At 45.2% G+C, this 12,135-nt stretch overlaps 1 protein-coding gene across 1 annotated transcript in view; it reads right to left on the minus strand.

The window, feature by feature from the left end:
* Positions 1–1,230: 1,230 nt before the first annotated feature.
* LOC146187342 (uncharacterized) overlaps positions 1,231–12,135 on the minus strand; it is a 272,734-nt gene continuing 261,829 nt past the window's right edge. Inside the window, exon 7 of the mRNA XM_084607651.1 lies at positions 1,231–3,267. Coding sequence (XP_084463777.1) covers positions 3,080–3,267 — 188 coding nt within the window. The 3' untranslated portion in view covers positions 1,231–3,079. The remainder of the gene's footprint in view (positions 3,268–12,135) is intronic.

Raw genomic sequence — 12,135 nt, forward strand, 5'->3', positions numbered from 1 at the left:
AGCACAAGGTTAGAGCGGCTGCTTGATAACCTCTAGGGCAGCCATATTAGGTTTTCCGCGGCACCCCCTACAGTTCGTGAAAGTTGCGAAACGTTTATGCTGAGGTTGAAGTTATTTTCTTTTATCTGTAGACTAACTATAGACTATCCGCACAATAATGTCTATAACAGCCTACATTTCCTTTCTGGTGTAGAAAAGTTATAGGCCATTTACAGACAGTCACAAATTCGGCTATAGACAGAAGTTGACAAAAGCTTAAGAAACGTAAGGGCGATAAATATTTAGACAAGTTATAGATTTTATTGAACGAAGTGTATTGATACTCTATGGACTGTATAAAACATTTTTACAGGGGAGGTCTCGCTCCGACACTGGCCGGCACAAAGCGCGAGCTGATATGCCAAAGAAATGATCGACACAAAAATGATACCTTGTGGACACAAGGGCCGGATCGCACTATATTCAGTAGCTGCTCGCTCATGGCTATCGCGCACTTTCCACTCATAGCTTTTGCGCATCGGACGTGCCCTGGTTAACAGTATAACATGGTCCACTCCGCTTCGACGTCGAGACTCCTCCCTACCATTGCGTTAACGAAAAATAAAAGTTTTTCTACCTTCACGCAAAAGAGGACTAGCGATAGTTACGTGCATAAGGGTCAAACAATCATTTATTACCACTGGATAATACGTTGGAAGAGATTGCTCGTCTAAGCTTGGTGATTATTATTGGATCCTCTAGCCAACGCTTAAAAAAAGAAAAGGCGCACTCAAGCGGAAAGTCTCGCTAAAATGAAAATACTGAGCTGCTGCAATATACGACCCAATCATATATCTTAATAAAAAGCTCTTAAATTGCAAATAGGAGGATTTATCGCTTCAAAACGAAGGGTGAAGGACTCCGTACGTGTGGGCTCATGGTTATTTATTTATTTATTTATTCAGAATACACCTCCAATGCCCCAGGAGCGGGGTATTAGATGAGGGATTATTTATTTAAAATACTTTTATTTAGAATGCTTTTCTTTAGCGAGCCCTGCCGACACTTAAGATGAGAACGCTTGTTTATTTACTTATTGCAACTCTATTAAAAACATTGCCACCACGGCCCCGATCGAGCCTGCGACATTTTGAATGGCAGACTAATACCATCGCCGCTGCGTCAGCACGCAGAAATGTTATTTTTTAATATCGCGAGTGATGGGCAGGCAGAAACAAAAGAAATCCACGGACGAAAGAGACCTCTCAGTTTTTGTTTTTTCAACACGGACTTTTATTAGAAGGAGAACAACAAAAGAAAGGCAGTCTATGACAATATACACGTGAACGTCGGGAGCCTACGACTCGTCAGCAAGTGAACTGGGTGGACGATAGCATCCGCTCGAAGCTGGACGTGAGAGACCGATTCAAATGATTTCTTTGCAGCCGCAGAAGAAGCGAGAAGTAATTAAGAGCGCTTCTGACAAAACATGGGCAGGCCGGGTAAGCACTGGTGTAATTCCCGAACGTACATATATTTACACTGAATGACCCCTTTATCTACAAAAATGTGACAAAAAAAACTCTCGCTTCCAGTAATAAACAATGTTCATATTTTTGTTCTCGCCAGTTCTTGATAAGTGTTCCTTTTCTAGCCGGTATATATTCGCCTATACTCAAGGAAGCAGCGGTAGCTATAAGAAAAACAGGCCAGCTGGACTGCGTGTTATTGCCGCACTTAAAGCAAACTGGATCACCACGCACGTCAAACGTACATGCCTGTTTGCAGCTACAGTGCGCAGCCCTCATGTCACTTTCCACAGCCCCGTCATCGCCTGACGCCAGAACCCTCCGCACGGTTTGCGCAGCGCGTCCTTCGGCATCCTGATGCACTGCGCCGTAAAGCATACGTCTGCTCCACGGTCAAGGTTGCCGAGGAACCCGGACTGTGCTTCAGTGTTACACAAGGAAGGCTGAGGGCCACTCTGCCTACGTTAACATTGGGCTGAGAAACTACTGGCGGTAGCTTACGAACAACTCTTCCCCTGGTGGCACCTCTCGACCAACTAAGTGTCATTTCTGCCCTGATGGACCATGGGCACCAATCAAAGGGAATAACTAAAGCTGCGGGTTGAAAGGCTAGCTTATACCATTGACGACATGATCTTACTTTTAAGTGGCAATACTCCGGCAAAGAATGAGCCGCATGATAAAATCGACAGCAGTGTTCGTGCATCCCTCCGAAAACTTTCAGCATTAAAGGGATTCATATCTGCTTCAAACGTAGGGTGACAACGAAGTTGAAAACTTGTGTTTTGTTCTTATTTAGAGCGAACTGGACGATTGTCGCGGGCTTGGAAAATCGTCTAAACATTACATTACGCTAAAATATGGAAGAATATTGTCGCTTCATGCCAATAAAACGGAAAGAGAGAACACGTTTTTACGTGTTCTAGTGGTTGCTGGATCAGAAGGCGCAACAAATTTAAGCATCCAATTTTCCTTGTAAGTTCCGAACCAACAGAAGCGATCCACTTCTTAGTAGCCATGGGCGTCGTAGGGTGTTAAACGAGCAGGTAGCTGTGGGCTTTCACGTAGCAAGCCGACTTACGCTTTTTAGGCATGTGTATTACAATTCCGCGACAGAGGGTGCTCGCGGCTGCTTCGAATTGGCACCATTTCAACCAGGCGCCTCGCTGTACGTTTCTATAGGGGCACACTGTATACACAGTTCCGCAGCCCACTGCGTACGCCGGCCGGGCTAAACGTTACGCGGTCGCCAGCTCAACAATGGCGTGGCGTTTAAATCCAGCCGTTCGCCTCTATCAGGGAGAAGGGATAGGGTTGAAAGAATGGCCCGAAAAGTGTGGGGTGGGAAAGTAAGGGCGACAGGAACAGGGAATTTGAAGTCATCGATCCCCTGGTTTCGGCGTTCTCAGGCGGCAGATCCCTGCTGCCAGTAAGTGGAAGCAGCGGGCGCAGGCAGCACGAAGTTCACGGCGGCCCGAGATCGATTCAGCAACGCCGGCGGGGTGCCGCGAGTCGACTGTTCAACTCGAGGACTGCGCGGCCCCCGTCGCCGGTGGAGGCCAGCTGTCGGCCTATCGACCGGACTGGAACTTTTCCCGCTCCAGTTGGCGGATCAGATCGTCCTCGGCCTTCGACGGTCCACTGGCGACAGCGGCCGACGCGACCAGGGGTGTCGGTGCCACAGTCGGTCTCGTGGAAGCCTTCTCGGCGTCTTCCTCTTCCTCCATGACAGCCGGGGCGTCAGCCTTGGACTCCGTCTCTGTGTACGAGGCAACATCTCAAATTAGAAATAAATCGTTTCTGTGGCCCAGTTAACTAACTGCATAGTGAATGAATGAAACCAGTCGAAGCGCATGAAAAGAAACAATTCCGACTCCTCTTCTTTACTTGTGCCAGTCTGTACCAAGGCTATGCATTTGAAATTAATATTTGTGCTTGATTTCATTTAATTAGTACTTGTGATGAAAAATAAGAGCAAGTCTGTTGACACTGCCATACTTAGAATATGCAATATGAGTGTTTTAAACGTTAGATTTTTGGGGATTAAAATATACAAAGAACATAACCTAAAACTTGTTTTTTACCGTAAGATATCCAGCCAGGCGGACCCAAAATGTGAGGATAATTGTATTCGTAATAGCAGTAACCAAATAAATGCAATAACAAATTTTTACTGAGTGCAGTTAACATGCATGTTCATACTGGAAACGTATAGGTAGTGGAAGTTCATAGTATTTTATTTTGTAGAATTTTTATAACGTGTAACGGGTCCTGAAATATGCGTGCCTTAAATTTCTGACCGAGCGTCCAATTACGGGCGCGAGACGGTGGCACTCAGCAAGTAGCTCCTCCTTGTTTTGGCACAACTCTTTCGTATAGCATTTCGCTTGGCAAGAATTCGCAGAGACACCAGACGCTGAAAACCTTTTATATTTGGCTAGCGGTTTCATTCTTGGCTAGCGAAACTGAAAAGTAGCTCTTCGGACGGAGTTGAGGCGGGAGGGGGGTGTCTTTCTTTAAAAGTTCTTATCTACCCAGAAGCAAACGTTATCACCATCCGTTGGCTTCGAATCCACATTCGTGATAGGCAAAGCACCATATGCATCATCAAAACAAGGGAAGACCTTCCTGCCGAGTGCCGCGGTTTCGCACGCGTAATTGGACGGATTGAACTGAAATTTGAGACACGCAATTCTCGGGATGCAGGTGCTTTGCTACATGCCACTAACCCGAAATTTTCATTATAAACCGGCATGCTAACTGAACTGAATAAAATGATAATTATAGCATTTCTTTAAATAATAATATTATGATAACAATTACCCACGTAGTTGGAATCCACCTGATCGCATGTCCGATGAAAAAAAAAAATTTGTTTTCTTCTTTTTGTGTTTGTTTTAAGCATTCTGAGACTGTACCTTTGAACGCCCTGTAGTTTCGCCTGTCGTGCAATGCAGAACTTTGTTTTTCATAATTTATGGAACTGGGTTTCTTCTCAATAATCTGAGAGAGTGTCAACCCGACTCTGTGGAGAAGACCTTGAAGGGACACATATAACAGAGAAATGCGGGCTAGTTAGTGATTGGTTAGTTAGTGATCGGTTGGCTAGCGCCTGTGGGTGTGTGTGTGTGTGTGTCGCCTCTCTTGCCCTTGTTTGCGCTTAAAAAAGAAGAAAGTCCCTGCATTAAGCAATATGGTGTCGCGGCGCTGGCAGACAAGGACAAAAGGACGAGGGACACACACAAGTGCGCAGTTGTGTGTGTCTCTCGTCCTTTTGTCCTTGTCTGCCAGCGCTGCGACACCATAATGCTTGACAACCACCACCAAATAGCCCAGCAGCATACCCTACATAAAGATTAGTGAATGGTATGTTCCCATATCGCAAAGTGAAGCGTTGACAGAACCGCGAACACTGAGAAGCCGAACTCATGCCAGATGCACCTTGTAATTTCGATGATGTGGAACATCGGCAAAACCACTTAACAGCCAAGAGATTCAGCCCGCTTAACAGGAAAACGCTTAATGGCGATGTCAGTTTGAACGCTACTGAAAAACAGCTGTGAAAAGCGCAGTTAAGATATACAAGCAATAATAAAACAGAACGTTGGTGTGGCTAGCATGCTAGAAAGTCCATAGTGAGAAATCTGAAGGTACACCAGGTCAGATCGAGATGGCTGGCCTAAACATTAGTGGGTACACTTAATCTTGCCGTCAAGGGTACGATGCGATAGCGTTTCACACACAGTGATGATAGTTTTTGCAAGTTCTAACAGTTATGCTGCTATTTTTATGTGTTTATATACCGGAGCGTCTGTTGCTTAGCATCAGCAAATATTAGCTTTGCATTCTGAGCAGTTTGACACCCTTGAAAGTTGAATGCGGTTTTATTTTTTAATAATTTATTTCAATTAATTATTTGAATTACACTCTAATGTCTCTTAATTAGTGTAATCAAGCATTGGCTTTAAATTCTGAGCATTATGATACCTTTGAACAACCTTTGGCAATTATATCGTTTCTCATTCTTTTATTTCATCAATTCGAATGATTTCCTTAACACGTAATCGCCTATCACACAGCAATCAATAAAAATGACTAAAACCACAAATTATCGTTTGACATATCTTTTAAACGCATTCTGCAATTCTTCAAATATTTCAGCTTATTATTCTGATCAACCACACACTACATTTTCTTAATTAGATTAATCAAGGATTGACTTTTGAATCCGAGCATTTTAAAACCTTTATCCCAGATTTAACACATACATTAATCGGTTAATCCCAATGACTTCATTGACTTGTCGTTACATCTCACACAGCACCTAATTATCAATCACTAGCACCACAAATTACTATGATAGGATTTTTTATGCTGGCCCTGATTGTTTCTGACACGTGGTCCCGACTACGCCGATGGCTTTTCGATTGAACGAGGTGTAAAAGCTATCGCTTAAATCGATTCTGAAACATAGTGTAAGCTTACTTTTTGCTAGCGCTCTTCACGGTATTATACTGTAATAGAGATGATTATTGCGATAGCGTTAAATGAAGTGTTCACTGAAAAACCGGCGTCGGCGTCTGGTGCCGGCGTTGGCGTTGTGAGGGGAATATCACTAATATGGCGCTGGCAGGCGGTAGCTGGCAGGTGACAAGGGCGCGTACTGAGTGAACGTCTGACGTTGCGTTTGGCAGGAGCTGGCAACTGGGGCCTCTCCTTTCATATGAGAGGGCGATGTCAGAATCAGCCTGCAAGGACCCTTGCATTCACATTACCGTCTTTACATGAGCCCATATGCAAAGCGAGGTTTAAGTGTCCCTCATACTTTCTGATTCCGCCGTATTTTTCTTTGTGAACAGGAAATCCGAAATAAAAAACCTTGCCATGTTCAAATGATTGAGAGTGTCGTACAAAGATGCCAAGAGGCAGGGTTCACACCTTGCTCGATGCACAGTCTTTTTCTTTATCGAATAAATTATCCTTGCATCCATGCCAATTTAAATTACTTTTTTTATTTCCAGCCTTCCTTTACCTGTTCAAGGAACCAGCTCCGGTGAGTAATGCAGAGTTGGCCCGTACGACTGGCCCAACCAGTTTCATGCATGTACATTTATCTTGCACAGTAAACTGGTATATGCCATCCGTATACATTTCATTGGATATTTTGCTATATATAAGAAGTCCGTCCGAGAAATACTGGCACTTCCTTTGTTGCTGCACGCTTTTAAACCAGGCACATTAAAAACGAAACGACGCGGACATGGAAATTGAACAGCTGTTTTCACGAAGAGACGAGACCGAAACACTTCGAAACCGCCGCCTGTGTCGCCGCCAAGCGAAAGTTTGGTTTTCCTTCCAACGTTTAGGCTATCTTCTTGAATGCGACATAAAAGTGCGCATGTAGCTTCTAAACAAAACTTAGTTAACAATTCGGACATGTAGCCGTAATACATATTAGACAGCCTTTGGGGTCTCTTGCGTCTCTTGTGATTTGTACTTACGAGAATTGGCAGCGGCGGCGGCACCTGTATTTCTGCTCTCGTTATTTTGTACTTTCTACAAGCATTGTCGGCTGTAAGAGTGATGATTTGTGATTAGGAGCTGATATTCTATCGATAATGGACAACTTCATTCTTATCGTTACTGTCCTTTAACTCAACGCATTCCCAGCGCTTATAACCTTTGATGCGAGTAAGAAAATTGTGTTTGAACTGCCAAAGCGACGGTGTCGGCTATTCAGTCCATAGGTGGACGAGATTACGGACATAGACGATACAGTATGAAGGCAGCACAGAGCGCTGAATGACAACCGAATCTTAGTGGCGCAGATACATGGAGAGAAAGAGGCGATGGAAGTTGAATGATTGACTGCACTTCCACAGTTCCAGGTCAAAACTTAATCGTTTAACGTGCATCAAATCAGGACGTAATTTCGTTTATTAGTAGCAAAACGGAGAATGTGCTTGTTCACCCATCACTGTCACAGTTAATAGAGTAAACATAAAAAAATGATCGCATGATGCCTTGCGTGGGTTTTCATTTAACGAACACAGAACAACATCGCAATAAATACTTGGCTATTCCTGGGCATACCATGATAGCTCTTCTCCAGTGATCCCGATGAAGGGACGTACTGCCAATGCCTGGCGACCACTGCCCACATCGCTTGGGAATGCCAGGACTGCTCGGAGCGGAGCAAATGAAGTTCCCAGAATTTAAAGCAGATGCTGAAAGCCGCAATGTTTTTGCTTCACAGGCAACCGACAGCTTGATATCGTACTCATGGCGTAGGTCTCAAAGGAATGGGCAACATGGATAACACTACTGCAAAAAGAATTCCGATCGTACACCTTCAGTTAACCCATCCACGACGTTGTCGTTGCTCAGGGCGCACTGGCCACGCTCTGTGCTTTGTAGCTGGCTGTGCATATATAGTCAGTAAGAGCTTCGTCTCCCTTCCGTCGCTGTGCTTAGATGTGGGAGACGTGCTGTGAGATCGGACATTGTCGTGAGTTTGGTCACAGCAAGAACTTTGATTACCTCGTCAGGAAGTGTTGTCACTGTTATAGAGGCTAGTATAGATCTGTAGAGGTCAAAATGTTCGGTGGTGTTATATCTTAGTTATAATGTGAAGACTTGCGAAAACATGTGATTATCCTTGTCGGCTCATGTTTTTATTTCGTGAATAAAAGATGATGAGATGTTTTGCAATGAAAAGTGTAATAGAGTGGCATTCAACCATGCGAGGTGATCAGCTGTAGGGATGGCTACCTAGTTTTCTTACTCGCGTGGCACGATAAATTCCTGGGTTCCAATCCGCTCTGCTCCGACTTTTTTTCTTTCTATGTCCCGTTGTTTTGCTACTGAAGTTGAGAATGCGATGAGATCCTGTCTGGCCAGGGGGTCGCCGACTTGCGAAGAATGATCGTCTCTGACGTTTCGACTCCCAGGATGGGGACTTGTTCGCAGTGCCGTTGCTACGCCTCCTCGACATGCACGCGTTAGACGATTTTTGTAGGCTGTGAACCTCTGGACTAGTACTCTCCCACTCAAACGATAAAGTTGCGAGCACACTATAGGATTTGCATCATCTGTATGATCTCCCATGTTCTCTCTTCTGCTGCAGAAACCAAGATTGAACCGAAACAACATAAAGTGCACCAATAAATTATTTATCGCACTTAGGATAAGGCGATATAGTTCTCCATATTTAATCATATCTTGCACATAATTACAAAGAAAAATGCGTTTACAGAAAAAAAAAACTTTCATGGCTCTACCTGCTCTCCATATGAATGTTCGCGTTTATATACGGATCACAAAAGGACGGATCTGACAGGTGAGGGAACAAAAAGCTTCCGAAGCAAAGAGTTCTGAAAGGCTTGCACAGTTAGGATATTAGATGGGGCCGTTCATCTCAAGCGGTCATAACTTCTTCCTCCCGATTGCCGTGGAACACTGCCTTTCACTCGTAGAACGAAGCCTCAGCTTGACAGGAACTGTCAGGACTGCAATAACGTGATTGGTTCTGGCTCTATTTCAGTATTAGAATGGCACAACGCTCCAGACAGCTGTCCTCGCAATGCACGTGAATCAGACTGAACTCGAACGAAGATGTCCGCACCATTGCTATACGGCGCAGGAAAGGCGTCTTTCGGTGAAAACATGAAATGTTTCATTTTCGGAATGCAAGCAGATTTAATAGAAGAATGGGTGTTTTTACAACATCGTGTCTCGTAACGTTTTTTCCGTCCGTTCAAGCAACTTTGTGTCACTTTTGATATACGTGCAACTGTCTTGCGTAAGCTTTGCTCGCGAAGTCTGGACCACAATCACGGAGCCCGCATCCTCACTCATGCCTTGCCTTCTTGCGTAAAGACGGTTTCCCTTGCAAGGAGGTAACGCGCATGCAGCCTTGCATCGATCTTGTTTCTTTCGACACCCCTGCGTCGCCACGTGGTGCCCTCGGCGCTTGCTTTAATCTTGGCCGGGCTCAGTATTGCCTTCGCGTCAAAGCTGTCGCGCCGGCCAGAACATGAGAGCGTTTTTAAAAGGAACATTTTATGACATCTAGCTGGAGTTTTGGCGCCATATGGGAGGGACGCGCGGTGCGGTGTAGAAAGGTCTATAGTGGTGCGGCAGCTGCCTTGTTCTCCATATTGAAACTCCGCTCCTCAGCCGAGGAAGTATTCTGTAACCGCGCGAGTCGTTTTCTACCACGTAGCTATAAAAAGGGGCCGCCACTTCGGAATCGGGAATAGTAGATGGCTGATGCAGAATAGCCCAACGGCAGAAGCCTACCGCAGGCTACTAGAGTGGTTAGTGGAACTCAAAAGCTTCAGTGAAGTGAGGCTACTACAGTTGAGGAAGGGGAGTTTTAAATATGACAGCAGAGCGAAGGCTGCTCGATGCGCGGAAATGTTTTGCATGAAAATGAGCTCCTGTGCGTGCATCGACATCCCTATAATAACATTAATAGCAATCACAAGCAGGAGCTGTAGCTAATGAACCATTGAAGGCGTAGCAAAATTGCCTCTACTACAGGTTAAATATATTTCTAATCTCTGTCAAATTAAGCCACTCCAGTGGGGGCTTCTGGCAAATCATCCCCACAAACTTCTAAAGCTCCTCCTTTTACTTGAATTCCCGCCTTGCTCCACTAAGCTTCACTTTCCTCGGATTCCTTTTCGTTTAACTATTGGAAATTTGGCTTTCGAAATAAACGGTCTGCTCAAAGCCCTTTCTCCTCCCCGATTTTTGTTGACATTATGAAACCATCTTAATGCCGTTGATAAAGATTAGTCTGTATAAGGACGCAAATTTATTTTATCTCCAGTAGAATAAGAAGGCACGAAGAGCAAGGTTTTAAAGTTTTCTACCATTACATTGTACTGTCGTAAGCAAAAGGGGGATAACATGCAGAGCACATTTGTAGGGAGCGAAAAGTGACCGATACAAAAGGTTGAAGCATTCGTCACATCGTTGTACAAAACTCGTATACTCGAACCTAAAAACATATTTGTGGGCATTTATTATAGCCTTGTGCGAGAAATCATGATGTGCGTCTCCTGAAACACACCAGGCAAGAGAATCGAGAAAGACAGAGAGGTCTACAGCTACAGCGAACACTGTTTAAAGCGAATCCTGGGATGAAGTGAGAAGCCTGCATAAATGAGTTTTCAGTCTCGCGGGACCCGTGAACATCTAAAGAGCGAGAAACGACCGGCCTTCCACCTTTTGCTTCAAACCTTTACTCACGCTAAGGTATACACAACTCCAACCACTTCAAGGCAGCTATTATGGCTTTCATTAAATCAACAGCTACCATTAACTTCTACGCAGACGCGCAATCCCCGTGATCTTTGACACAGCGAGGAGGCTGTGAATAAAGTGTAAAGCCTGTCCTGTAAAGGGCGCATTTCGCCCGCGAATTCCCTATGCTCTTCGAAGTTCACATAGGCGCTGATATTTATGCGTTGCGGAATAAAACCTGCGTGTGGATTTATCTCCACGCTTAAGGGCAAGCAATTCAGCAAGGCTTGCTGAATTGCGCCTCAATTCCGAAGTCAGTCCGGTACCGTTCACTTCGTGCTCACGAACGTAGTGCATGTGAGCGCTTTGTTTTTCTATTCTGTATTATGCCGTGATTGCAGCGGTGGCGTAAAAGTAGAAGATCAGCCTCGCGCGCAAGGGGACCGTCGTTCGCATCCCCATGCCACGCAATCGCCCACCGGATTTAAAAAAAGAATTCGTGTGTCGACGGAATTGCATTAACATGTGTGGGGTGCGACCCATCCGGTGAACTCCTCCGGAAACTCATTCCCTCACCAGAACAGTACTTGGCGACCGCGGTGTAGTAATTGTCCACAACCTCCTATGAATACTCCAACACACCCCCGGCCCTCAGTGCCTAGCGGCTGCGAAGCAACTTATCATGGCTGCGGTCAGACTTGTAACGCAGCGAAGGGTGCTAAGAAGCGAAGATTGCAAAGCGCCTAAAAAAAAAAGAAAAAATCTTTATAAACTCGCCAAACGTTCACCTAACACCTCTTACTGGCCTGATTAAAACTGGCGTCCGATCAATATGTAGCAGCACTTAAGCAAGCCAAGTTTAATTTCCTTCTTAGTACTTTGCCATCTATGCTAAAAACTGACACTAAAAATATTCTGGCGCATGATCAACCCGAAATAGGATAGTATTATGACCCTGATAGACAGTGATGGAAATATTATTCCAGCAAATAAATGTGCGTGTGCACTTCACGAAGTTTTATACGCAACTTTTCATCCTTAGCCTGCGGGAATTCAACATTCCCCTCGGCCACACGACGCCGCGAACGCCCTCTCTCTCTCTTTTCACGGTGAGCCCTCATCTTTCCTCTCTTGGCCTCCCTCCCCCGGAGCTGTGGCGGAGACGGCGGGGGTGGGAGAACTGGCGTAGCACACTGGGCAGCACCTCCTTTCACTCCCCTCTCATCACGGCGAATAGCATCTGCATCCAGAGAGACGACGCCGCGACGCCAAAGCACGCGGATGCTGCTATGATCGACGATGAAAATTGGGCACTCCCACAGCTTGGCGCACTGACTGTGCCTCTGTGTGTGGTTCTTCGTGGCTATGGCTGCGG

This window comes from Amblyomma maculatum, chromosome 6 (assembly GCF_055883805.1).
Source record: "Amblyomma maculatum isolate TAMU_Amacu chromosome 6, ASM5588380v1, whole genome shotgun sequence".
In the NCBI taxonomy this organism is placed as follows: Eukaryota; Metazoa; Arthropoda; class Arachnida; order Ixodida; family Ixodidae; genus Amblyomma; species Amblyomma maculatum.